Source organism: Mustela erminea, chromosome 12 (assembly GCF_009829155.1).
Source record: "Mustela erminea isolate mMusErm1 chromosome 12, mMusErm1.Pri, whole genome shotgun sequence".
Classification (NCBI taxonomy): domain Eukaryota; kingdom Metazoa; phylum Chordata; class Mammalia; order Carnivora; family Mustelidae; genus Mustela; species Mustela erminea.
This window is the reverse complement of record NC_045625.1, coordinates 17,124,315-17,151,806: the sequence shown is the minus strand read 5'-3', so window position 1 is coordinate 17,151,806 and position 27,492 is coordinate 17,124,315. Positions and strand designations below refer to the sequence as shown.

The window sequence follows — 27,492 nt, the reverse complement described above, 5'->3', positions numbered from 1 at the left end:
TGTGTTGGGTCCCAGCTAGAAACTGGATCAAGTTCCAGCAGAATCATGCACATGGGGCTGGCCTTTTCAGTAAGATTCCTCCCAGTTATTGATTTGGCAGCCCCCATGGCACCTGGGTCCTGCTTGTCTGATGAGAATAGGGATGGAACAGGTGCCAATTTCATTTAATCATCACAAAACCATTGAGAAGTGGGTAGAGTCATTATTCCCAATTTAGAGATGAGAAAACTGAGGCTTAATGCACGAATGTGCCCAAGGTCACATAGTTGACAGGTGGCAAGCTAGGACCAGATTCTAGAGCCTAATATCTTAGACACCAGGCCAATATATCTCAAATTTCTAGATAATGTGAGTCACCTGGGAACATGAAGACAACTCACTTTCCCAGGCCCCTTATCTGGGAGGAAAAAAAGAAAAAAAAAAAGATTGGTAAGTCTCAGGGCAGCCCAGGTGAGTCTTATCATCAGGTGATAGGAATGGCCTCACTAATCCCATGGCCATAGGGGTTGAGTAGAAAGAGGCTGTATTCCTTAGTCTTCACCCAAGCTCTGCCTTAACCTTAATTTATAGAAAAGGCAACAGAAATCAGGAGAGAATGACCAGGGGTGATCCAACAGGAAGAGGCAGAACAGGAACAGAAACTCAGCTTTTTGGATTTCAGGACCTATGGTTCATGGGGCACATTGGCCTTGACTCCCTCAGAGTATGTCCGAAAACCTTGGAAAACTGGAGATATCAAAGGGAAAGTCTTCTCCAGCCAGCCTAAGAGTCAGAGCTCTAGGGAAAATCACCCCTTAAATCCTCTGATCTAGCCTCTAATTTCTGTCCTCAGTACACTTCCAAGGTCTCATGAGTTGATACCCCAGAGAAGGTAGCGTATAGCTGCGTCTGCAGGTGGCAAGTTGAGGATTTTGTTAAGAGTTGGGATATCACCGTACAGAGAGGCTTGGGAGTCGCCTTGCAAATCAGAAGTTAATTCTACTTTTAATTAATGATCTCTCCACCATTGGCCTCATTTGCTTTCTCCTGTTAAAATAAAATCATGGTGTATCACAAAACACCCAGACCTGAAAATTCAGAAAAACAGGTTCCAGTGCTGGCTCTACCATTAATTCTTTATGGAACCTTGACCTTACTGTTGCCAACTATATAGTGTGGGAGTTGGATCATAAATTTCTAAGCCTTCAGAGTGGATATAGTGCAGTCCAATAGACTGGGATTTATAAGTTAAAACTTATTCACTTATTAGTTATATGATTTTAAATAATTCTTTTAAATACTGTTAAGACTCAGGCATCTCATCTACCAAAGGGAGATGTAGAAACTGTTCTCCAAGGTTCATCCATCTACAAAGTCTATGATTCTTTGGGAGTTGAATGAAAGAAACGGTAGAGAAGAGACTAGAAGGTATTACTACAGTTCCCAGAGGTGGTGATGGAAAAAGGCTAGGATCCCAAAAGGTACGCTGCTAGATGGGATTTGTTATTAGACTTAACTCATCACATGATAGCTATACAACTATTGGGCTAGTTGGCTCAACATCTCTGTACCTCAATGCAGTAAATCATATTGACGCCCCACATATTTCTGGGTCTTTTCAGCACTTGATAGGGTTTCATGTCCTGACCAACACTTTGAGGGCTGCTATGACCACAGGACTGGATATGACCAGTGGAATCTGAGCAGAATGCCATCCCTAGGAGGAAGTGATGAGAGCCAAATTTTGTTCCCATTACCAGATTGTTCATGGGAGCACATGAAAATGATGCTTCTGTCAGCTCAGACTCCCAAATGCCAGAATGAACGGGATCCCTGCAATTCCATACATCGCATTCGGTAGGGGCACGACCAAATGAATTCTGGCTGATACATTCCTTTCCTTTTTTAGAAAACCAAGTTGTTAAGGGCCATTTTGTGATAGGTATTGGGAAGATTAGATGAGAAAATTAAAGTATGGGATATAGGACCTGGCACATAACAAAAATGCACATAGCTCAATGCAGAGGACAAGAGAAAGAGGGAGAAGGCAGGGAAGGGAAGGATCTAGAAGCAGCATGTATCATTAATCATCACCCAGAAAGGCACTAGAAAAATAGCTGTGGAGGCCACTTAATAAGATGTGACTCAGGACCCTCTACTGGGAAACAAGTGGGTGCCACTTAGAAAAGCCAGCTTTTCTCAAATCCTTAAAGAGAACCCTTCTGTCTCACCAGGCGTGGGTTGGTGGTGCCTCATCCTGAAATCCCACATCTTATCCCAAACTCTCCTCTTACCCTGTACAATATGCACATCTGATAAGCGGACCAGATTGAAAGTGCCAAACAAATCTTCCAGGAGCAACCCATGCTCTTTCAAGGTCATCCTTGAAGGCCTATGGGAAACAGCCACTGGTGGCAGAACCATTCTTATTTTCAATGAGGCTTTTGCAAAATCTACAACCGTCATTCGCTGAGCCCTCATTCCCAAGCAACTTCCCACTGTGAACAGGAATAGAAAGATCTGGGCTCAATAAGAGCTCTTGACTGATGTTTATCTAAATCCGCACAATCTATAACCAAAGTTGACCTCTCTTTCTTACAGGAATGAAGTAGGATGGATGAGGATGGGGGAGGGAGGGAAATGAAAAACAAACAAAACATCAAATACCACCAACCTTTGATACGTTTATTTCACCCTGGCGGTCTTTACCAATCCCCTCACTGATGGAGAGCTAGGAGGAGGGAATTCTAATGGTGACCCTGCCTGAGTCCTTAAAACCAATACAGTGCACGGAAAGGGATTAGAACCAGGAAGGCTTGACATTGCTTCCTGGGTTTGGGGGTCATTCTGAAAGGAGATCTTTGACCCTTTTTGTTTGTACAGAACCTGAGTGTTTCACAAAGTTTTATGTCCCCTCATGTCCCTCTGATTAGGAAACGGATTCTTAATCAAAGGGTCTCTCCAGACACCAGGTTCTTAAAACAACTTCCACCCGTCCTGCGAATAACTTCTGTTGTGACTTGAGGGTGAGGGTCTCTCCTCCAAATCTTCCCATCTCCCCCACCTTTCCTCTCTGCTTGGCCTCTCTAACAGCTTGTCTTTATCATGCTTGTCTTACCTCTGCCTTTCTGTATGGCCTCCCAGTGCGTACCACATTTAATCTTCATACACAGCAGATAACTTCCAGGCCCACCAGGGTCCTAAGCATCACCCCATGCTCATCTCTCAGGGGAGAATGCAGCCTACACATGGCCACGTGAGAAGGTGACCGCCGATGGCATCAAGTTCCTGCAGAATCATGTACTCAAGGGGTGGCTCTTGCCTAAGCTCCCCCCTTAATTAAGAACCTGTTATCCCCCTATGGCACCCGTGTCCTCCCTCTCTGCAGACCACATGATGTTAAAGGGAGATGAAGAAGTGATGTCCATCCCTTAGAACAGAACCAGAAACCACAGAACACTGGTTTGAGAGTCACAGACTCTAACTTTGAGTCTCAGAGGGGCCCCAGATCATGGTGAACGGAGGATAAGTTGTATCCCTCTCTGGGTCTCAGTTTCTCCATGTGTATAATAAAGGGTTATGTCTGCGCTGATTGTTAAATGCTAGTCCAATTGAGATACTTGTAATGGGAGGCCTTTAGTAGAATAGAAATCCAGGCTGCTCTTTTGGGGGTTGGAAAGAGGAAATGAAAAGGCACACCTGTCTTCTACCTGCTGTTGCTAGGCAGGAGGCTTGAGGTGGGGGCAGAAAAGAGAACACAGCAGAGTGGTGGCTGTCACACTGGAGACTCTAGCTGGTAGGTACAGTTTGAAATCCCGGGCCAGGCAGTTGTCAGGAAATGTGGCATATGGCAGGACGGCTGGTGGGGAGCCTGTTGGCTACTCTGGAGGGTTGGACCGAACATTACTTGGAGGAGAGAGGGAAAAGGAACAAAGGAGAGGCGAGAAATGACAACTGCCTTTGATACTGAAACATTTGCAGGCCTGCCTTCTGGAACTTGGGAGGACAAAGGAGCAGCAGCCTCCTCCTGGTCTGAGGCTCTGTGAGGGAGACTTGAAAGAGATAAATTTAGATTCATCAGAAGCCACTCACCTTCCCACTATGGGAAGTCAACTGCCTTGGCATGTGGCTCCAGGAGGGGACATAGTCTAAGGATGGAAATTATTGTAAAGAAAGTTCAACTGAAGCCAAGGATAAGAGAGCTTACGTGAAATGGGCCACTCGAGCACAATGGTAGTCTGGGGAGCTCCCTAAATCTTGAGGCTGTTGTCAAAAGAGATTGTGGTCTGTTCACTATACTCTTTCCAATGAGCAAATCAGGGCAGACACAGACCCTGGCTATTTTGAAACAACCCAAGATTGAAGGGTTGGGAACAATGAGCAGAGGGTCTGAGCCAGAATGAGGATTCCTGATGGGGCTAAAATTCTGTATGAGTCTGGGGACTCCGAGGCCAGCCTTTACGGCACCATGCTCTCTCTTAATGACCAGTTTTTTGGGAGTAGAAGCATGCTGGGATCTGATCTGAGGGTATGAGGTAGCTCTGCAATGACTTTTTTTTTGTGACGTTGGCCAAGTCCCTCAGGGAACCCACGAATCTCCTTCAGAATCTAGCATCTTACTACGCAGTTTGGATCCTTCTTTTGGACCAAGCTAATCTTCACATGAGAGAATGAGAATGACAAGTACATTTGATCACTTATCACATATATGCCGGCCAGTCTGAGAGCTGCCGTGAGGGCCAGAATCTGATAAAACACCTCTTTTTAAACAGGAGGCAATGCCTCTCTGCCTGCTTGTGATCTCTCTCCCTCTCTCTCTCTGTCAAATAAATAAATAAATAAATAATCTTAAAAAAAAGAAAAAAAACAACAGGAGGCAATATGGGGTGGCTTAGTCGGTTAAGTGTCTGCCTCTGGCTCAGGTCATGATCCCGGGGTCCTGGGATGGAGCCCTTCATTGGGCTCCCTACTCATTGGGGAATCTGCTTCTCCCTCTCCTGCTACCCCTGATCATCATACTCTCTCTCTTACTCTCTCTAATAAATAAATAAATGAATAAATAAATAAAATCTTTTTAAAAAATAAACAAGCAGAAGGCAATAGTACTATGCTTGTCACCAGAGGGGCCAGATTTGGAGCCAGGTCCCGCTGGAGACCCGTTCTGCTGACTCCCCACTCCTGCCTATCTGTGTCTAGGCTTCTACAGACTCCTTCCCAGACAAGAAAATGCCCTCCCAGCTCTTACCCCTCCCAAGAGACACTGTTCTTGGCTATCACTTCCAACTCCAGTTCACAAGCCTCATCTTTTGAGAAACTCCTTAACATTCCTTCTAATTCTTCTCAAAAAGCTTCACACAGAAATTCTTTGAAAACTACTGGAATGCCAATTTGGAAATTAAATTTTCACATATTTTTGGCAATTGTATGTCATTGTGAGAGCCTGTAAATTTCCTTCTCAGAAACAAGGGTCTTTCTTTCTTTCTTTCTCTTTCTTCTTTTGAATTCCACACAGCATTATGTTAGCCATCATGATGCTGAAGAAAGAATTTCATGGAGCATTAAAACTACAGAAAGTCAGCATTGTGGTTCTCAGTATGGAGTAGTTCATCAGGATTTTCCTTAAATTTCTCCCAGAGTTTTCCAGTAAAGTAGCATTCAACTGCTCTTTGAGCATCTGCGTGGCAGAAAACTCCACTGGGATTTGAAGGACTCAACTACCAACTACTAATTTGCTGAGTAGCCACCAGTCACTCTCATTACTTTCAAACCCTCCCTTGACCCTACCCTCTGCCTACCACACTCACTGGCCTGGTGAACCATGCTTCACGACTACCTCACAAAATCCCCCTCTCTCTCCAAACGGTTCCCATCATTCTGGTTGAAGCCACCAACACTTTCACATGGCTTCCACAGTAAAGCCCCAACTGAGCCCCCATTCCACCCTGTCCTGGGCAACCCTCATTGCCATTTATTTCCCATTGCAACCCCCATGAGTTTGGAAAATAACAATGCAGCCATGGCACACTCCACTTCTTCAACCATTTTGAGTTCTCCCGTTTGCTCCTAGAATAGAGACCTGACCTGCAAGACCCCCATGATGATCTGCTATTATGGACTGTTCTAGCTTTATCTCCCACCACTCTTCCCTTACTTGTTTGACCAAAACCACACGAGACTTCTCCATTACTTAAAGCAGAACATGTTCTTTTTCTTCTTAAAACATCTGTTTCTGCTTGATATTTTCCCAAAGCTAAGTCCCATACCTAATACCTAAGTTTAGGTATTAGTTAAATAACACTTCATCTGAAAAGGAGGCTCCAAAGCCTTATTGCTTTCTAACCCAGTACATGCAAACCTACTATTCTGCTCCAACTGAATTAGATCCCACTGTTAATTGTTATCTTGGAACAATAGTGTTCCTTTATTTCATAGTGCCTAGCACAAATTAAGTAAGTCCATAATTTACAAACACATGTGCATGCGCATGCACGCGCGCGCGCACACACATACACACACACACACTACAAAGCACCACAGGGTCTTGGGCCACTTTTATCTCACTTTTCATTGTATCTCAAGTAAGCAGCATGGCACCTGGGACATGGTCAGTGCTCAAGCAGCCTGTGATAACTACATAGGCGAATGGTTTCAGGGAATTCACATTCCCATTCTTATTCTATGAAATAAGAATTAATGAGGCATGTTGGCTTAAAAAAAAAAAAAAAAAAAAAAAAGAGCAAGGCTTGGGAATCGGTCAGATTGACACCTGATTCTTTACTCTGCCTCTCACCAGATGGGGACCTTGGGAGAGTCACTTTACCTCTGATGTTGACTTCTCAGCTGTAAAAGGGAGGCCACGGTGCCTCGAAGAGTTTTAATAGTGAAGCTGAAATGCTTTTATCCTGGCTCTCTCACTTCCTAGAAGGGAGAGGTGGAAGAGTCACTTCCCAGGGCCATTGGGGGGGGGAATTACTTGAATTAGTAGATGGCAAGTGTTTGGAATGCCCTCAGCTTGTGCTGAATTAATGTCATCCTTATCATCATTATTTGATTATTACTAAAAGTACTTGGTAAAGACTCTGACATGGAGTAATTCTTAATAAATAGCAGTCATTAGTACCACTCCCACTGTAAACATCACTATTATTAATTAGGTGATGTGGAATGGGGATGATGATGATTAGATGAAGATATTCTTTGCCAGTTCTGACTTTTGTTGACATGATCTCACAGGCTGGGGTGAGCCCTGCTTTGTAATAATATCCTTTTACAGTTTCATGCAAAACTGTCTAAACATATAGCTTTCTTTATTTTATAAGATAATCATTTCTTATACAGGGAACTATTCTACTCAGTCTACCATCTTATGGTTCTTCAGATTTTGAGGCATGAATAAATCCAGCTTCTCTGACTCTCCTAGGGAGCCTTTCATAATGAGATTGCATGTCTAATCTTTATATAATTTGGTCAACCCAGTCCCCATTCTGTTTGCTCTCATACGAGAGTAGCCTTATCTTTTAATTTCGCAGGTACCTCTGTATTTATTAACAGAGAATGAGGTCTTTGACATACTGTTGAGCAAAAAACAGCAATTTCTAAACAGCTTTACTGAGATGTGGCATGTCTGTGTGTGTGCGTGCGTGCGTGCACGTGTGTGTGTGTGTGTAGACAGAGAGAGAGAGGCGTTTTAAGAATGTTCAAGAAAATGCTAATTCTGGGTATTTCTGGGTGATGGGAATTTTATTTTCTACTTCATTAAATGTCTTTATTTTTGAACTGCCTGAATAGCCTACATAAGATACTTATTTTTTAATAGACTGAAAGATTAATTTAAACATTTTAAAATTCCATTAACCATACTTACAGGATGATTTAAGACTGATTTTTTAAAATGTGGCTAGAATTAGAAAAATGGAAGAGCAGGATAAATAAGGACTAGGTCAGTGGAAAAGGAAACTCATGGAATGAATTTTGCTGACTTCTAACACCCTGTTGGATAGGCATCAGTGAGCCTGGGGAGATGCTAACCAGTCTAAAACCACTCAACTCCATGGTGCCCATGGCTTCCTCCCCCTGTCCAGATTTTGGGTCAGTGATTCAACAGTGAAGTGCAAGTGTCTGCCCCATACCTAAAGGTCATCTGGAAGACTTGGCCTTGGTTCACATGCTGGGTCCGGTTGTTGTAACCATGCAGCATCTCTCCAAAGAGGGTGTCGTTGAATTTGGAGTCAGGTTTGAGGCATTTGGGGCCCTCGCAGACATCTGAGAGCATTAGGCAGGATTTTCCATCAGGAGCCAGCTTGTACTCCTCCACACAACTGCGTGATAAAACAGAGCCGAGAGTTAGCTCCGCATGCTGGATGCCCCCATTGTGGGTGACCTAAAACCAAGCCTCCTTTGCCTGCAAAACAGGTCAGAGTTTAGGAATGGAGACAGCTATTCTGTCTGGAATCTCTCTAGGGCCCAGGTGTCTAGAGAAAAGCACATTAATCCTGCAAATGGTAAATTCAGGGAAAGTCATTTGTGACATTTTGGAGGAGTCGAGGGGGAAACCAGAGTGCACATCTACGCCCAAAGCAAATTTAAAAACTGTTTTCCATGAACACACAGATTTTAAAAAGCATGACAGACCAATTCGCAGGGAATTATCAACTAGTTTCTCAAACCAGAATCTATTCCCAGTGTATCTGTCGACCAAGGTTGAAGACTGTAGCAAAAACAATGTTGTTATTGCCCTTGTGACTCAGAGCTGATCCGTCCAGCACCATGGACAGCTCACAGAGCTGTAGCCACTGCTTATGCTCAATTAGCAATGTTAGCAGCCTCTGTTGGCCTCTAACTACCCAATCCTTAACATGTCTCTGAGGCAGGGACCAAACAAACCCTCCTCTATGGACCAAACAGGCATCTAAATGGGGTATTGAAATAGCATTTGCAATCTGGGGGTGTTTGCAGTGAAAAAAGCTATCTCTTAAGCATGGGGGAGGGGAGAAAGCAGAGGTCTCGGCCCTTGAAAAATCAGTCCAAAAGCTGGAATTCTTCCAGTGTCTACCTGCCCATGCTTCTTTGCTAGGCACTGGGAATAGAGTATACATAATAGATAAGACACACAAGGGAACAGGCTGCTCAACTGGAAAAACTTGTATAAATGTCATCTTTGCTCCTTTGGACCTATGTGAACCCTAGCAAGTCATTTAATTTATTTGATCTTCAGTTTCCTCATCTGTAAAATGGGGTAGAAATGTTTATCCTATCTTAATTCACTAGGCAGCTACAAGGTCCTATGATTCAAAAAACAGGAACTCAAGGTAGTTCACACACACACAAAAATAATAATATAGTAACAGCAGCAATGATGGTGTTTCTGTTTACTGAGCATATATTTTTCATGGGCACTTATTATATTTATTTTGTAACAAAGAAAACAAGTAATATTATCATTCCTGCTTTACCCAGAATCAAAATGAGGAGCAAAGAAGTATAAAGCATGTCACACTGTGAGTGAGTGGCAAAGTGGCATTCAAATTCAGGTCTGTTAATCAACAAAGGTACCTTTTTCTACTCTTGTTTTTTCCAACTCTAGTTGTTTCTCTTTGCATGATCTGACCCTGGTTGGGCTGTGACAGCTGGAGGAAGTAGAAGGCAGGCAGTCTCTTATTTGTCTTTTCTCTGGGAGGTAGAGTGAAACATCTGTTGAATCTGACTGCAGAGATACTCAGGTACTCATTTGGAAGAAGGGAGAGTCTGTTTGAAATGGTTTGGGTTGAAAATACTCCTGGGTTAAAGGAGCCAGTAGCTGATGTTAGAGATGTGGAACCCAACTGAAGGCAGGAAGTAAAGAGGCAGGGCTGAAAAGCTGACCTAGATCACTCTTGTGAAAAGTTGTCACTCTTCCTTTGCTCCTCCCTATGTTCCCCACATACTCTTCCCTTGTTACTCTCTAACCTGCAGTGTGTTGCACAGGAGCACCAATTGTCTTTCTCATGCTGACATGCTCCTGCCCAAGCACAGTGGAAAGTTCTTGAAAGAAGGGCTGTTTTGGTACCTTCACCAAGTCTATCCCCACTTCTTTTTGCATTTGTTAAATGCAATTAAACTCTCCCTTGATAAAGTTGCAGTACACATAATATGAGTTGTATGAATGGGGAAAGTAAATGGTAAGTTCTTAATAAAGTCTAGTTCCATCCATTTATCCTAGTAGGTTCCCAGGAAGTATAAGAAATGGTTTCCCAAAGTAGAGCTTTCTCCCTCTCTTCACACACACACGTATGCCTGTGAATACCTACTTTTGTTATAAATGATTAAACATTACCAAAGTCTATAGAGTGAAATGTGGAAGTTCTTCATTTCCACTCTATACATATTCTTACTTCCTATTTTGGTAATCATTACTATTATAGATTCTTCTACAGTATTTTCAATGCATTTAGAAATACAGTATCATGTATATAATAAAAAATATATTATACATAAATTTTTCATAATAAACTCATAAGTGCACCATATGTTGCTGTAAGATATGCATTTGTACCTAATACTATTTCTTAGAGATCTATTCAAATCAGTATTCATACAGATCTACCTTTCTGCTGGTTATTTGGCATTGCAGAGTGTAAGTGTACCATAATGTTTTTAGCTGATCTTTATGGATGGACATTTTGGTGGTTTATAGCTGTTTGTTATTACAAATGGTGTCAAAATGAAGATCTTTGTGCCTACATCATTGTGTACATGTGTGTTTTCTATAACAAAATCTTAGAAGAGGAATTGCGGGGTCAGTGGTTCATGAATTTAAAAATTTTGGTAGATCTCCTGAATAGATGTCTGTAGAGTCTCGACCAGTTCACAGTCCTATCACTGATAAATGAGAGAGCCCACTTCCCTGTATCTTTCATGGTAATTATCATCAACCTTGGATGGGAAAAGTAACTCATTTAAAAAACATTTTATTTATTTATTTATATTTATTTGGAGGGGGGTGAAGAGGGAGAGGGAGATTCCCAAGCTTACTTCATGCTGAGTGCAGAGCCAGATGTGGGGCTCAATTCCAGGACCCTAAGATCATGACCTGAGCTGAAATCAAGAGTCAGATGATCAACCAACTGAGGCATCCGGGCGCTCCGAGTCATTTTTTGTTTCGGTTTGCATTTCCTGATTAGTGCTGAGGTTCACCGTCTTTTCGTGTCACAGGTCTATCTATTTCTTCTTGTGTAATTGTCCATTCATGTGCTTTGACCATTTTTTCCATTGTCATACTTGTCTTTTTCCTCATTAGCTTGTATATGCTTTGCATATTTTCTGGATAGTTATCCTTGGCCTGCCATATATATTGAAATTTTCTTCTAGTCTGCACTTGTATTTTAATCTTACTTTTGATACCTTATAACTTTTCTGTCCTGGCCCTTTATTGCTTCTGAATTTACGGCAATGCTTAGGAAGCCACGAGATGATAAAACATATTTCTGTATATTATTCTCATTACAAAAAAATCTTTTCATCTTCAGTTGTTTAACCTGTATGGATTTAATTTTGTACATGGCAGGAGTGGTTATTTTTAAAATAGTAACCATTACCTGAAGGTTCCTTCCCGTTCACTAATGTAAAATGCTCTTTTGTCATATACTAATATCACTATGTATACCATATATACAGGGTTGGAATTTTTCCTACTTTAGTTGTTTGTATGTTTCTGCAAAAATTCTATACTCTCTGAATTACTGTAGCTTTATAGCATCGTTTGCATATAGTAAAGTAAGTTTCCTCCCCATCGCAAAGACTGATTTTCTATCTCAATACTTCCTCACTCTTCTAAACTATTTTTCCCTTCAAATGAATTTTGGAGTTAACTTGTCAAATTCCATATAAAACCCAAGTGGAATTGTGGGTGGTATTGCATTGTATTGGTAGACCAATTTGGGGGAAGATATAAATTTAAGAGTTATAAATATTGAGAGTCAGCTCTGTGCTGGGCACTGCCACTAGCCGTGGCAGAGATGTCTTCTATTCACCACGCTGGGTCTTCCTCCTGGGTATGCACCATAGCCTCTGCATCCAGGCTTCCCTTGCAGTGGTGGGATCCCATGGGACGGGATTCTGAATATTGGAATCTGTGCTGATGTGATATGTTGCTGCTAGACTCAACCCTTCAAAACATCCTGTGTGACTGATTCTCAAGCCCTCTCCTCTCTTGCTATGGCCAACTTGGAGACCACAGGTTCCAAGTGCATACTGCAGGATGGAAGAGGGGAGCCTCGGTCACATGGATTTTGCATGAAAAATTTATAATAAACTTTTGTGTATATGCTTCTGGCTTGGGAGGCTTCATTTGTTATGGCAACCTAGCTTATCTTATTTTAACATCTTTATAGTTGTGAGTTTGCTAATTCAGTTACATAGTTTGCATCTCCATGTGTATGGTGTTCCTTTAAAACCTTCGCTGACGTTTTAGACCTCGGGTCTTCCACGTATCATGTCAGGGCTTATTCACAGGTATTTAGGCAACGTAGGATGCTACAGGGGTTACAGACATGCATTTGGATCCAGACCACCAGACGACGAATCCTGATTCTGTCTCCTATTGGCTGTGTGGCTTTGGACAAAATGCTTAACCTCTCTGTGCCTTCTTTGCTTATCTATAAGGAAGTTCCCACCTCATGGAGTTACTGTGAGGATTAAATGAGTTACGTCTGGAATTTGGCATACCCAAACATACAGTCAGTGATAGCTGTTATTATTACAGTCTTTTCCCCATCAGGAAGAGGATCGGTTTTTCACTTATGTTTTCCCGTATGTTTTCTAGTTAATTGTTGCCGATATTGAGGGAATCTATGACTGATTTCTGTAACTTGATTTTTCATCCTACCACATAAGGAGCTCATCAGTTCTCATACATCTACCAGATTTTTCTAAATGGATGAGTATATATTTGTCAAGTTTGGGTATTAGGACTTCACTAGGATTTTGGAATAAATTAGAAAACTGCCCATTTATTTTCTTTCTCTGATTCAGTTTATACAAGATAGCGGTTATACATTCCTTAATGATTTGATAGGACCCGCCTATAAATCCCCTGAGCTCATGTCTTTTCAATTGCAGATAGTTGGCTCTCTGATCATTTTATTTTATGTTATCGGTCTGTTTAGATTTTCTACACCATCATAACTCAAACTCGGTAATTTATATTTTCTAAGAAAATAATGCATTTTATCAAGACTTTCAAATTTATTGGTATAAAGTTATACACAGTATTCTCATTAAATTTGTTTTATCTTCTGTGCTTCCATGGTTATGTCCCCAGCTCATTCTTAATGTGTTTATTTGGGTTCTCTCTCTCTCTCTCTCTCTCTCTTTCTCATTTGAATAGTGTTTTGCATTTTATTGATGAGGCTCTCTCTCTTTTTTCTCTTTCATTTATTTCAGTTTTCATTTATATTAATTCTTTCCTGCTGCTTTCTTTGACTTTGCTTTATAATTCTTTTTCTGGCTTCTTGATTTGAATGCTTTATTTGTTTATTTTCAATCTGTCTTGCTTCTCAATAAATGACACGGAGCTTCTGACTGCTTTCCCCATATTCCACGAATTGGATATGCAGTCTTTCTGCACTTACTCATTTTTAAAGAAGTGGTCATTTGAGTTTGATTTTTTTTCCCCAACCAAGTAAGTGTTACTTCACTTTGTTTTTATTTTTGTTTTTTAGTTCTCAAGGGGAGACGTTTATCTGGACGTTTAGCTAGATTGCCATTAATACATACTAATATTGCATTCTAGTCTCAGAATATAGCTTGTATAATTTCTACTTTGGTGAATTTATTGAGATTTCATGCCTCCTTATTTAAGGGAGACACAGATGTCAAGTTCAGGGTTTGGATCTCATTAAACCCAGGTTCAAATAGAGGCTATGCCCCCTACCAGCCATCTGACCCTGATCCTATCTGTTAATTTCTCTAGGCCTCAGTGTCACAATCTAGTAAATGGGGTAACAGTTACCTTGATCACAGAGCTGATGTGAGGACGGAGAGAACTTACATAAAGGACAACATCACATGTGTCATAAAGTAGACAATGTGTTACACATGGTGCCATTTCAACACTGCTGCTTCCCGATTGTTCATGTTACTATGGTCATGTATTACTCTACCATTATTTCATCTGCTAGCCCATTTGCATTCACCACAGAGCATAAAATCATTTCTAGTGCTTCTCAAATACTACTTGTGGAGTTCTCTCTAGATCCAGATTTCTTAAAATCAACAGAATAATCCTTCTTTGACTCTATGATTATTATTATTATATTATTATTCAAACTACATAATTGGGAACTTTGATGTGCCATTCATTGGAAATACATATATCATTTATGTATTTTAAATATATGAATGCATACATATGTAATTATTACATATAAATTAAACATATACATCACATGTATATGCATGTATGTGTATTTATATGTATACATGTATACACAACCACTCATACACACACGCATATGCAAAGCTCAGCCCTAAAATCAAGTTCCACAGTCTAGTGGAACATTTTTTCTGTAGACAAACTGACTTGCTCCTTATTACAACCTGTGGTAGGTAGAATAATGGTGCCCCCAGGGCACCTGGGTGGCTCAGGTGGTTAAGCATCTGTTTTAGGCTCAGGTCATAATCCCAGGACCCTGGGATCAAGTCCTGTATGGGGGCAGGGGGTGGGGGTGGGGGGGTGGTCCCTGCTCAGCAGGGAGCCTGCTTCTCCCTCTCCTTCTGTCTGCTCCTCCACCTACTTGTGCTGTCTGTCAAATAAATAAATAAAATCTTAAAAAAAAAAAAATAACGGCGCCCTCAAAATGTTTGTGGTTGTAGTCAGCAGAGCCTATGAATATGTTACCATACACAGCAAAAGGAACTTTGCAGATGTGATTTAAGACTTTTGAAAATGGGACGATTGTTCTGGATTATCTGGGTTGGGCTCAGTATAATAAGGGTCCTTGTAAGAGCATAAGAAGTAGACAAATGTGTCAAGAGAAGGAGATACCATGTGGAATTAGAAGAGAGACAGGGATAGAAACCAGCTGTTCTCTGGCCTCAAAGTCTTACCGAGCCTTGATTCTAGGAATTCTGACCTCCACAGCTGTAAATAATAAATCTATGATTTGTGGTGATTCATTATCAGAGAACTAGGAAACTAATATAAGATCCTAACAGGGAGGAATGGCTCCCTTTTTCAGATAAGAAAACTGTTTTAGAATAGTTAAGTGACTTGCCCATGAAGAAGTACCTTACTGTTAGTGGTGTTAAGTTATAGATCTCGGAGTTCATATTCCAAAACGTGTGTGTGTGTGTGTGTGTGTATGATTTTAGCCATATTATAACTGTAGGTTCATGGTGATTTTTTTTTTTTTTTTGGTCGGGAGGTAAGAAAGGATTGTGTCTCAGTAGTAGAGGAAGGAGGGTAGATAAAAAGGCCTGGGGTATGCTTAGTAAGACTCTTAGAGATACAGGGAGGAAGGAAAAAAAAAAAAAAAACAGGGACTCATAAAAACATAGGGACTCAGAGGTAAATGATCCACTGAGTTTTGAAACATGAGGAACTCACTCCCGCAAGCCACCTCAGGGAACAAGATGGATGATTTATGCAAAGGTCTGTTTAGTTGTTGGTTTCTGTTCTTTTTTTTTTTTTTTTTTCTTTTTACCACACGACATAATTATACAGTTTCTTTAGAACATTCTGTCGTCTGGGAGAATTTCTTGCAGAAATTCTAAAGCGTGTAGGCTCACAGGAAACCAGCCAAGATCTGCATGAAACTATATTTATACATATGCCAAAATGAAAAACATAAAATAAGTACAAAGATACAAACTGGGCATTTTAGCTGAAGGCAATGAATGTGTTACCCTTAACACACCTATCACATTATAGAGAATTCTAGAAATAGATAGGCCTTCAGAGATTGCACCATAAAACCTGTACGTGTTTAGCCAAGAGCATGTTTTATTTAATCCTTAGAGCAACATCACAGGTGGGGAGTTTCATTCCAACAGTGCCACCAAGGACCCCGAGGCTTGGCACTTTAAAATTCCTCCACCAAGATCACACGAGCACTTAAAAAAAACCAGTACCTTGACCTGGACTGTCCCATTTCAAATCTAGTGCCCATTCTACTTCAGCGCCAATGGCTATTTCCAACCTGCTTGTCTTTCAAGAGAGGAAACCAGGACCCTATAGAGATACGGCGTTTACACAGATTCTCAGAGCAGAGTGTTTATTCCTGTATTTATTTGCTTGGTTATTCATTCATTCCTCAATGGTTTACAGAACCACAAATTATATATATTAAAATACATAGACTAGAGAGCGTTTTTTGTTTTTTGTTTTGAAAAGGAAAAAGAATCAAATCCTGGGGGTGGGGGAGGGGCAATAGAAACAGAGAAAAGGTCAGGTAAGAAGAGCTCAAAGAACTGCACGCCACACAGACTTGGACCAATGCCAGGGGTGAATCTGAGTACCCTAACAGCAAAGCAAGAGAGCAACAGGTGCTTTTCCAGCTTTCCTGAATATGACACCTGTGACAAATCCCACCCTGGGGCTCTCAGGACCACGACTCTCTGTGGCCTAGAAGCTAAGATCCTCAACCACACAAACCCTGCTAACCAACGTCATGGGGGTCTTTCTCATGAAGGCCCTTGGGCTTGTCCCAACATTAACTAATACACAGATGAGTAAGATTGTTCTCAGGGTGGTCTCCATCTGAAGGTTTCATTCAAAGGAAAATTTTAGTTTTTGGAAAATCCATTTTGAATATAGGATACCCAAGGGTATTCCTCAGAAAAAGAAGAAATAAGAAAAAGAAAGGAAAGGAAACAGAATTCCATGGGGAATTCTGGTTAAATTATGTAACAATGTATCTATCCTAAGACCCTTAACACTTACAAGAAACATTAGCATTTTACCTAACACTGAGAAGGAAAAACATTTTTTTTAAACTCTGTCAAAGCATTGATGGTAAGATGCATCCTAATTTCAGAGATTTGAATGTGGAAAATATGGTCAGTTTAGAACCACTGACATATGATGTTTCACCACTACAGGGCTTGTCAAAGCCTTTACTATCCCTAGGTGCATGGTGAACCTTCAAGGCAGTTCTAGAGTACGGACTTTTTTCCATGTGGGCATGACCACTGAGCTGCCCCTTTTTGCCTTTCAGCTGCATATGGGACTAATGTTTCACAGAGCCCACATGGAAAAAAATCCTCTCTGAGCAAATGCATGAACTTCTGGGTGCTTCCGTCAACTGTCCGTGAATATGTCTTACACTGGAGCTTTTGCAAAATGTTTCAAGTGCCTGGGAGCATGAGGTTGTAATGTTTGACAAGAACGTGGCATGCGGATGTTCTGTGTTAACTGTGGGAGGTAAAATCCTCTTCCTTCAATCAGAACTCGGGGAGGGGGTGCGGGGGAGGAGGGATGAAGGCAGGCCCTAGCCTGAAAGTCAGGAACCACAATGAAACAAGGGCTTGAAACCTCGCACACGTCTGTAACTTGTTACTCATGGTCAAAATCAAGATCAGCGTCTCCCTTCCTGAGGTCAGTGGTTTCCCCTACTAGAGAGCATGCAAAGCCTTGACCGTGAAAGTGAGCGGCTTCCAGTTCACCGTGAGTATCAAATGCATGTATTATCTCCTCTCCCTCCTAAAATCACATAAAAATGACATTAAAAAAGATATTCTGGTAAGGACTATGTGAGGCTAGACATGCTCTTTGAGCCCACGTTTTTAAATACATTTTCATTACATTTTAAATTAAATTACATTTAAATACATTAAATACATCCACCTCTGAAGAGAGAACCATGGGATATCTTCTGTCCCAACTTCACCTCCTACGTGGCTGTGAGATCCTTCCAGGCCTCAGTTTCCTGTTCTGGAAGATCTGAGAAATACCTGAAACTTCAAAAAAATTAACGGACTTGATCATGATTTATTTACAAATACACAGGGAACACCTCTCTTAGAATATTCTATCAAGAAAAGATGTTTGCCCGTTAAAACACACAAAACAACAAAACTACAACATTCCTTTTGTCAAACCAGGACAACTATATAATCCACCACGGTTTTCTTTTTCTTTCTTTCTTTCTTTTCTTTTCTTTTTTTTTTTTTTTTTTCCTGTTTACTTCAGTTGCCAAGAAGCACAGAGCTAAATTTATCTCCCATTGAGTAAGATCCCCCATGTCAGGCTTCTGAAACCATTTCCTCCCTTTCTGTTTCTCTCCTTGCAAATGGCTCCGGTTAGTCCTATCTTTATATTATCTGTTGTTTTTTGTTTTTTGTTTTTTTTAATAGGTTGGATTTATGCAGATAATACTAAGTTCTCAGAGAAGAATGAATAGAATACATTATAAACACACTATACCAAGGATACAAACTTGGTTGCTGGGTAACCTACCGAGACCTTCGGGGGAGGTGCCGCTCCCTCACCTCTAAGACTCATTCTAAATGCTTCAGCTGATTTTCCAAGGCCTTCTCCACCTCTCTCCAATTCACCTGCTTGTCTCCACCACACTGGTACCTGTGCTCTATCAACATCATCTGGGACCACGTGAGGCTCAGCCACCTGTCCTCCGTGTCCCCTCTGCCCTGGGTGGGCAAGGACTCCTGCTCAATGCTCTTGGCGTTCTCAGCATCCCACCAAGGGCCAGGCACAGAGTAGGCACAAGAAATCCTAGGTAGATGAATTCCCTAATTCAACAAATACAGTGTTGAAGAAGTTCTCAGGTCTAATATGGGGAGTGACAAGAAGGGGACCTCGTCCCTGACCATGAGGCACTCACCGTGGGATGAGGACCGCACAGGAGAGCAGGTAAGTCAGAAGAGCAGGTGGGGTGACCAAAGAGAGACACTCAGGGCAGCAGCCATGGCGGGCTAGCTGTGTGACCCCAGAGAAAGGTACTTTACTTAGCGGTGCAGACCTTGGCCTGACCAGGGGCTGATGATCACGGCAGCTGGCTACAGGTCCAGTCTGCAAATGGTGTCCAGGCTTCACTGGGATAAACTAGAATTCAAGGCTACGTGCAAATGGGTCTGTCCCTTGGAAGAGGGTCTTGTGGGTAGAAAGGGAAAAATACAAACCAAAATATAACAAGAAAAGAAAGTCCTTTCTTTGCATTCCCTAACACTCCTTGGTAAATACCGAGCGAATATTTAATTTGTATCCCCTTGAAAGGGTGAAATATTATATTGCCCAGCTGTGAGGTACCTGCACACCTCTTTCCTGCACCCCTTAGTGCTCAGAGAAGACTCGTTGGAGAAGGTTCCACGTACACTGAATCTAGAGGATGAAACAGCTGTCTAAGCTGAATGCCCACAGGCAGGGGGGCAGAGATTGATGGTGTAGGAGAGGAGGAGAGGAGAAGCAGAAGGAACAACACTGTCAAAATTCCAGAAGCTGAAGCCACAGGCCCTAATTCAGGAAAAGAGAAACAGCTGGAATTATAGCTGGAAAGACGAGACCAGGAACACATCCTTTGGCCACACTGACTGAGGAACATCATTCCACAATGATTACTTGAGCACCTACTATGTTCCAGGTGCTAGAGCTGGTAAACAAGACCTCAGTTCAGTCACTGAATGATGAAATAAGACGGCTTAATACCTCTTCGACTAACTGTAACTACCATTTCCTGGCTGCTCATGTGTGTTGGCCCCTGCGCATGCATAATTTCATTTTTCCTCACAGTCCTATCTGATTCCACTTGAAAGGAAATGCTCAGGGAAGTTCAGTGACTTGCTTAAGACCACACAGTGCTAGAAGTGTCCAGCAGTGACCCAGATTAGAGCCACACAGCCTGGGTGGAAATCTCAAAGCCTCCGTTTACCGGCTGTGCGACCTTGGCCAAGTCACACAGTCACCATGTGCCCGCTTTTCTTGAGGGTAACTGGAGCTCATCACAGTACCTCCCTTAGAGTCCTTACAAGAATTAAACAGCCTGTTGTAATCAAAGCACTTCCCAGTCGTGGCCCGTAGGAGGCACTTTATAAGACTTAGCTATTGGGACTATCCTGGCTGTAGAGAGGTTTATTTTATCTGCCCCGCTCTAGGACGTTCAGAGAGGTCACAGAGTTCTGAGTAAGTTTGGAAGGTCTCTTTGAGCAAAGGTTTGTTTTCCTTGCTTAATTCAAGGCTTGCCACTTCTCTCCACCAACTTTCTCACAAGTACCTGCTAATGGCTTTCATTGTTTTGTTTATAGTACTTCTAACAAGTGTGGGTAACTTCTCATTTGCATACTTAATAGGCAATTTCCAAAACACATTGACACTGCAGTTGGTTTTAGGAGACCTGGATTTTCTTTTCTTTTTTGTCCTGTTTATCAGCCTTTGGATGGGTTTCAACAGCTCTCAGCAAACTTCCCCCACCTCTTTCCATCTTATTTAGGACTTGCAGAATTCTTCATATATTTTGGATATTAACCCCTTATTGGCTATATCAATTCCCAAAAACACCAACAAACAATCCAAATAAAAAATGGCCAGAGGACCTGAATTAGACATATTCACTAAGGAGACATACCAGTGGCCAACAGACACAGGAAAAGATATTCAACATCACTAAATATCAGAAAAAATGCTCATCAAAACCACAGTGAGATATCCCCTCAAACCCGTGAGAATGACTAGTATCAAAAAGGCAGGAAAGAGCGGGTGTTGGCAAGGAAGTAGAGAAAGGGGAGCCTCAGGGCCCTGTTGCTGTAAATTGGTGCAGCCACTGTGGGAAACGGTAGGGAGCTTCCTCAAAACAATTAAAAACAGAAGCACCCTAAGATCCAGCAGTTCCACTTTTTGGTATTTACCTGAAGAAAACGAAAACACTAATTTGAAAAGATACATGCACCTTGATGTTTGTTACAGGATTATTTACAATAGTCAAGATATGGAAACAACCCAAGTGCAGATCCACAGATGAATGGATACAGAAGGGTGTGTGTGTGTGTGTGTGTGCGCGCGCGCGCGATGGGATAGTACTCAGCCATCAAAACACTGAAAAAAAAAATCTTGCCATTTGCAACATGGATAGATCTAGAGTGTCTTACAATTGGTGAAAGAAGTCAGACAGAGAAAGAAAAATACCAAATGATTTCCCTTACCTGTGGAATCTAAATATCAAAACAAACAAAACGAAACAGACACAGACCCACAAATACAGAGAACAAACTTGTGGTTGCCGGAGGGGTGGGGAGGTGGAGGGCCAGCTGAAATAGAAGGGGATCGAGGGGAAGAAACTTCCAGTCGTAACTAAGTTGTGGGTTGCAAATATAGCAAATATAGTCAATAACAGTGTAATAACTTTGTATGGTGACAGATGGTAACTGCACCTATGGTGGTGAGCACTGCATAATGTATATAAATGTCCAATCCCCACATTATACATCTGAAATTGATGTTATATTGTTTCTCAACTATACTTCAGAAAGGCCCTTCAGAAGCACTTTACAGATACTCATATAAGTTGTAACGTAATGCATTTTAGTCCTCACGATAGGTCCATAAAGAGATAACTATTACCATCACCATTTTACAGATGAGGAAAGGGAGGCACAGAGATGTTAAGTGACTTGCTCAAGGTCACACAGCAAAAAGGCAGTGAGTCACGTAAGGTCTCATGACTTAGCCTTAATAGAGTAACAATGGATAAATATGTTGCATTCTTCCCGACCATCTTCATATTGAGTTAAATATTATTAAAAGTTTAGAGACCAGGAAACTGAAGAGCAGGGGTCCTCAGAGGCTTGCCCAACGTAGTGCTCGAATGAGAACCAAAGTCTGCTGACTCCCCTTGACCTCTGCACTGTGCTGTGGATGGAGGAAGGTGCTGATGGTTTCTGTGCCCAAGTCCATTACTGCTGTCCCTGCTGCTGTTACTGCTGTGATTTGCAACAGAAGACCCCCCCCCCAAAACACATACCAAGTACACAGGGAGAAAAATAATGATAAGAGCACAGCTGATTCTGTATTCCAGCCTCAGATCTAAGCCCATGCATAATTTACTCCACACTGCCCTGCAGTCACTTAAGCCGAGGAGAGACAGCTATAAATTCAGGTCTGCATACACTAATTTATTTCTTATTTATTTTACTGATACATATCTAGGGCCTCCAGCAAGCTGCTCCAACACCTGCTCAAAGGCACCTGCAGCCCCAGTGTAACTGGGGCAGAGGGGGAGACCCTGAAATATGTCCCAGAAGGAACAGCGGAGCCACAGACTAGAACCGAGCAGGTAAAATCGTTTTCTGTTAAACTGGGATTAAACTCATACGTGCTCCCCCATCCTCTTTTGCATAAGATGTAGGCCTGAAAATTTCTTGTTAAATCTCATTCTGTTTCTCTATCTCAGTAGAGCACAGAGCATATTTCAATGACCGACATTTTTGCACAAGCACGGGGTTATTTGTCTGAGTCCCAGAGTGTCAGAGGATGAGCACATTTTTAAAAGACGAAGATGTCACCAGGAGGAAAGTGAAGCAAAGAAAAGGTGCATCCATTCCCTTGAGTAAGTGCTGAGGACCAAGCCCTCCGCGGGATGCCATTCGGGACAGCAGGACAGAGGTTAACTCCCAGTGCAGTCCTCTGCACGGAAAACAAGGTAAACTGGAAGAAATGGTCAGTGTCCTTGTCCAAAGCTCTCATTTTACAGGTGATCAGACCACAGCTGGAGAGGAAAAGTGACTTGTCCAGGGCCACTCAGTGACCTGGTCCCAAGGTGCCCCTTCTTTCAGTCTCAAGAGAATTTTTAAATGCCCTGACTTCTTGGCATTGGCTGCACTGTCTCCTTCCCACCTCCCTGCCGCCCACTTGGTTCTCCTTGCAGATAGGGCATTAGGGCATAGAGAGGCATTCCCTGAATGGGCACATCAAGAATTGAGGAATGCTAAATTCCTGCAGAAACAGGGTTGAAAGCCTGGCCCAAGCCCATATCCTTAAATGAACACCTGTTTGTTTCTCAGTGACACTTTCCAGGTGCCTGCTCTGGTCTCCAGACTACACTGGCCGGGACTGTAGTGGAGAGGCAAAAGGGGCAGGGGGCTTCAGAAGAACACAGTCCTGACCCTAGGACACAGCCTCAGCATGGATTCCATTTAGTGTAACTATTAATCAATTATTTATTTTGCTTTTTCCTTTCTTCTTCCCAATGCCCGAGAGAAGGTTATCCTGTTGCCTTTTGCTTCTTGGGCTAAAAGAGCAGACACAGAAAGGCATTTTGTTGAAGGTCAAGGCCGGCTTGGCCTGACTGCAGCTCCTGACCTTTTCCCCACATCTCCCGCTGCTGTGAGGGGAGTGGCTGGGCCACGGGGACCAAGACTCACCCGCAGAACATGAAGATGGTGCTGGATGTGGCGTCATAGGGCAAAGGGAGCGTCTGCTGCAGACATAGCTGCTCACAGCCACCGTTGAAGCCGTCTGAGCAGTCGATGCCTTTCGAGTGGTCGTAGCATCCAGAGCCGTCCTTCATGGGCCTCAGCTCCTCGGGGCACTGCTCGGAGGAGAGAGAGCAACAGGGCGGTCATGGCCGAGGAGGCAGTGGGATCCTGCAAGCCCTCTCCTCCCACCTTCTGAAAAGGGGCATGAGGCAGGGACCACAGACAGTTTCAATCAGAGTCTTGCTTGGCCCATTCATTGCTATACGGCCTCTTTGACCCTCAGTGTGCCCACCTGTGGAATGGGACTTTTGTCAGTACCTGCCCGGTAGACGTATGAGAATACAAGGTCCCGTCAGCAAAGTGCTCAGAACACTGCGGCTTGTACGACAGCTGTACGGCAAGGGTTAGCTGCTTTTCCTGTTGACAACACTGGAACCATCATCATCATTGCATTTATTATGGTCCAGTAGGGTCTGCCACTGATAAAGAATCCCTCTGGCCAGCAGCCAGGTGTATTTTAAAGAGTTCCTACTGATGCGAATTTACATTCCAGCTCTTCTTCTTATCCCTCTGTGATCTGGGGCAAGTTATTCACCTTCTCTGAGCCTCGGTCTCTTCATCTGTTAAATGGGCATGGAACCTGCCTATATGGATTTCTTGTCAAGCTTAAATTGGATCCTGGGAGTGTGCACCTTACTTCAGAATTCTGGACACCATTCGGTACTCGTCACATGTGAGTTCTCTTCCTGTCTGTCGTGAATTTGTCTCTTTGTCTCCATCCCTGTCTCCGGGGTCCTGAACGGGACTCCTGCATGCCCACAGCAAGAGCCGGCACTCTCCAGCCTGGTCTCTTCCACACCGTCCTCCTGACGGTCAACAGAACGCTATTGCTAAATCATCCTTCCCCACCTTAAATAAATGAATGCATTTTCCGCATCAACAACAACAACACAGCAACCATAACACCTCGAATCTCCCTTATACTGACAGGGTCTCAGGGTCTGCAGGTGCCTCAGATCCAGCCATGGGCACCTCTCTCCAGGTCACCAAACCAGCAGCCCTCCGGTCCCTAAAAAACCCAATGACTCCAATCTTGAGTGACCTAGTCAAATGCTCTTATCAGGGTGCCTGGTATCCACTAAGTACACCATAAATGGAAGATCCTATACCATAGGGACAACTGGCTATTTGAGCTGGTCTTTTTCCATCCGGCACACCAGCTCTCCTGCATCGGGGACAGAAAACGAGGTACGAGGTTTTAATTTTGGTCACTCTGCTGGCATTTCCTGTCCACAGAGATGAACACCCAGAGCTCAGCCCTCCTCATCCATCACTGGACGTCATCGATTAAAATGGCTCTATAGTGCACGCCCCCACCCCCCACCCCCGGTCCCTTGCCCAAGCCACAACCTGAAGAACATCAATAACAAACACACACACACAAAGCCATTTACAAAGACTACTGTAACCCACAACAACAAAAGGTCAACTCTCCTGAAAATTAAAGTTTGCCTAAGAAGAATTCATAATTACAAACGCACAAGAGTTCTTCGAGACATTTAAGACTGGCGCCAGGGAGGGTGACGGAGAAAGTCGGTTACAAATGGCCTTTATCAAGCCGCAGAAAGGTTATAAAACTGGCTACATTTTGTGCTTAAGAAGAAAAATCAATTTTCCATGCGAGTGAAGTGCCGTAAATATTCATACAAGCTCTGAGGAAACCCCTGCTCGTCTCGGAACACTCACAGTCAGACAGGAGGGCACCTGGTCGCGGGGCCATTTACGGGTACTCGGGTACTCGGGGCTGGGTCTGTCTGTCTGCAGAGACTCAGGGATAAGCGCTAGAAAAAAAAATGTCTGACCTTCTCATCAGGTGACAGGAGGGAAAGAGACACGGAATTCACTCCTAGTTCTTCCTCATCCCCAGCTGATTCCCTGCCACTTTTATTCTTTAAAAATGTACGTTCTGAAATCCAGGCAAGATCTAAACACTTAACCTGCTTTTACTTAGTTGGTCTTTACAGCAAACCTATGAGGTAGTGTGGCAGGCTGATAATGGCTCCCCAAGATACGTTTCTGACCTAACCCTTGAAACCTATGAATGTCACCTTCGATGGTAAAATTTGGCAGATGTGATAAAACTAAAGTCCTTGTATTATGCGAACCAGCTGGATTATCGAGGTAGATCTGAATGTGGTCATGGATGTCTCATAAGATAAAGGCACAGAGAGGACATGCACGGATGAGAAGGCCAGGTGAAGGCAGAGCAGAGATTTCAGCCATGGGGCCATGACTCAGTCAATCCTGTAACCTCCAGAAGCCGGAAAGCAGCAAGCGAGGCCCTGGGAGGGAACACGACCCTGAGATCACCACGACTTCGGACCTTTGCGCTCTGGAACTGAGAGAGACTACATTTCCATCGTCCTTGGCCACAGAGTTCGTGGTGATTGGTACAGTGCCCACAGGATCCAGTTCAGGTGGGAAGTATCATGAGTCCCATTTTACAGATCAGGAAACTGAGGAGAAGTGGTAGGGGTGGGGCTTTGCAGGCTTTCTGGCTCTGTAGCTCTTAGCTAACTCCCAGGCAATGCACTCCACTCCCCTGTCACTGACTGACAGATGGTTTCCCATCTCAGGACATTGGAGCAAAGATAGATTTAGAGCTGATTTAATCTCCTTACGTTAAAATTGGGAGAGGTGTTCTGAGGAGATGAAGTGGGTTTTCCAATCACCCCCACACGATTATCCCTTCATCTGGCGTAAATGTCATGCCCCGAGTCCTTGCGGGTGGGCGAGGGCAGACTAGATCTAGTAGTATCACTGTTTGAGATTATTAACATATTATTTCAATTACTTGACTGCTCATCATCTGTCTTCCTCACCAAAATGCGAAGTTTATAATACAATGGACCCTCCTGTCTTGTCCCCACCTGCAGGGCAAACTTAGCATAGCGTTGGCAACAGTGTAGTCACTTGCTACTTTTCGAATGAGCCATCTGAGTGCCAGACAGGATGTACGAAGTGTCTGTATGTTAACTTTGGGTCTGAGTCCAAACTCGGCTTCTTACAAGCTTCACGACCTCTTGCCAGTGACTCAACCTCATCTGTCTTCATAGGATTGCTGTAAGGAGTAAACAGAGTTGTATCCAGCATCAAAGATGGTCCCCAACGGTTCCTGCCTCCTGGCATTCACACCCGGTGGAATGGCCTCCCACACTGCACCAGGGCTGGTCCGCATGACCAACAGCATATGGCGGAACTGATGGCAGAGCCCTTCCAAGATTAGATTATTAAAGGCTGAAGCTTCCCTCTGTTTCCCTCCCTCTCTTTCAGATCACAGGCTGTGGTGAAATCAAGCTGCCATGTTGTGAGCAGCGCTAGAGGGAGTCCCCTGGGGCAACGAATGGAAGCTTCCGGCCAACAGCTAGCGTGGCTGCCCTGCCAACAGCCCCTGAGTAAGCTCAGAAACAGACCCTCCCACCGGTCAGCTGACACCTTGACTAGCACCTCAGAGGGGTCAGACTTGCCCAGCTAAGCCACTCTTGAATTTCTAAGCCTCAGAGATTATGTCAGACAGTAAAATCTTTTCGTTTTCTTCTGCTCCGTTTTGGGATGACTTGTTAGGCAGCAATAGATAGCCGATACAGGGAGCTAAATGCCTCAGATGCTCAGCACAGCATTCAATGAGGGGCAGCTGCTGTCGTGGGTAATTTGAAGATGCTTAGAGTTTACTTTGAGAGCTAAGGAATATTATGTCTCTGTCAGAAAGAAGACTAGTAATAGAACAAAAAAGAAGCACGGAATAATTCGAAAGGGAAACTCAAAACCCTGGCAGTGTGAGTGACCAGCAGTTACTGCAGTAGGGATGCCTTGGTCAGAGAAGTATTCCTCTTAGGAGACGATGTCCCTGAGTAAAAGAGAGACACGCCACCATCCTGGAAAGAGGAAGATCAGAACTCTTGCCCAAGCACTTCTGCTAGCTTGCCTGGTGTGCTGGGTAAGTCCTTGAACCCAGCTGGGCCTCAGTTTCTTTTATTTCAATGGTGGGGGGAAGCTTGGAGGCAAGAGCATGGGGACTGATGTCAGGCATGATTCCGCACAGGTTTCGTGAGC

At 43.2% G+C, this 27,492-nt stretch overlaps 1 protein-coding gene across 3 annotated transcripts in view; it reads right to left on the bottom strand.

Annotated features, from left to right (window-relative positions):
* The window catches only part of ASTN2 (astrotactin 2), an 854,980-nt gene that overhangs the window by 293,240 nt on the left and 534,248 nt on the right, over nt 1-27,492 (bottom strand). For all 3 annotated transcript variants that reach the window (XM_032307618.1, XM_032307619.1, XM_032307620.1), the window contains 2 exons: nt 23,326-23,492; nt 8,109-8,297 (listed from right to left, as the gene is read on the bottom strand). In XM_032307618.1, coding sequence (XP_032163509.1) covers nt 8,109-8,297; nt 23,326-23,492 — 356 coding nt within the window. The remainder of the gene's footprint in view (nt 1-8,108; nt 8,298-23,325; nt 23,493-27,492) is intronic.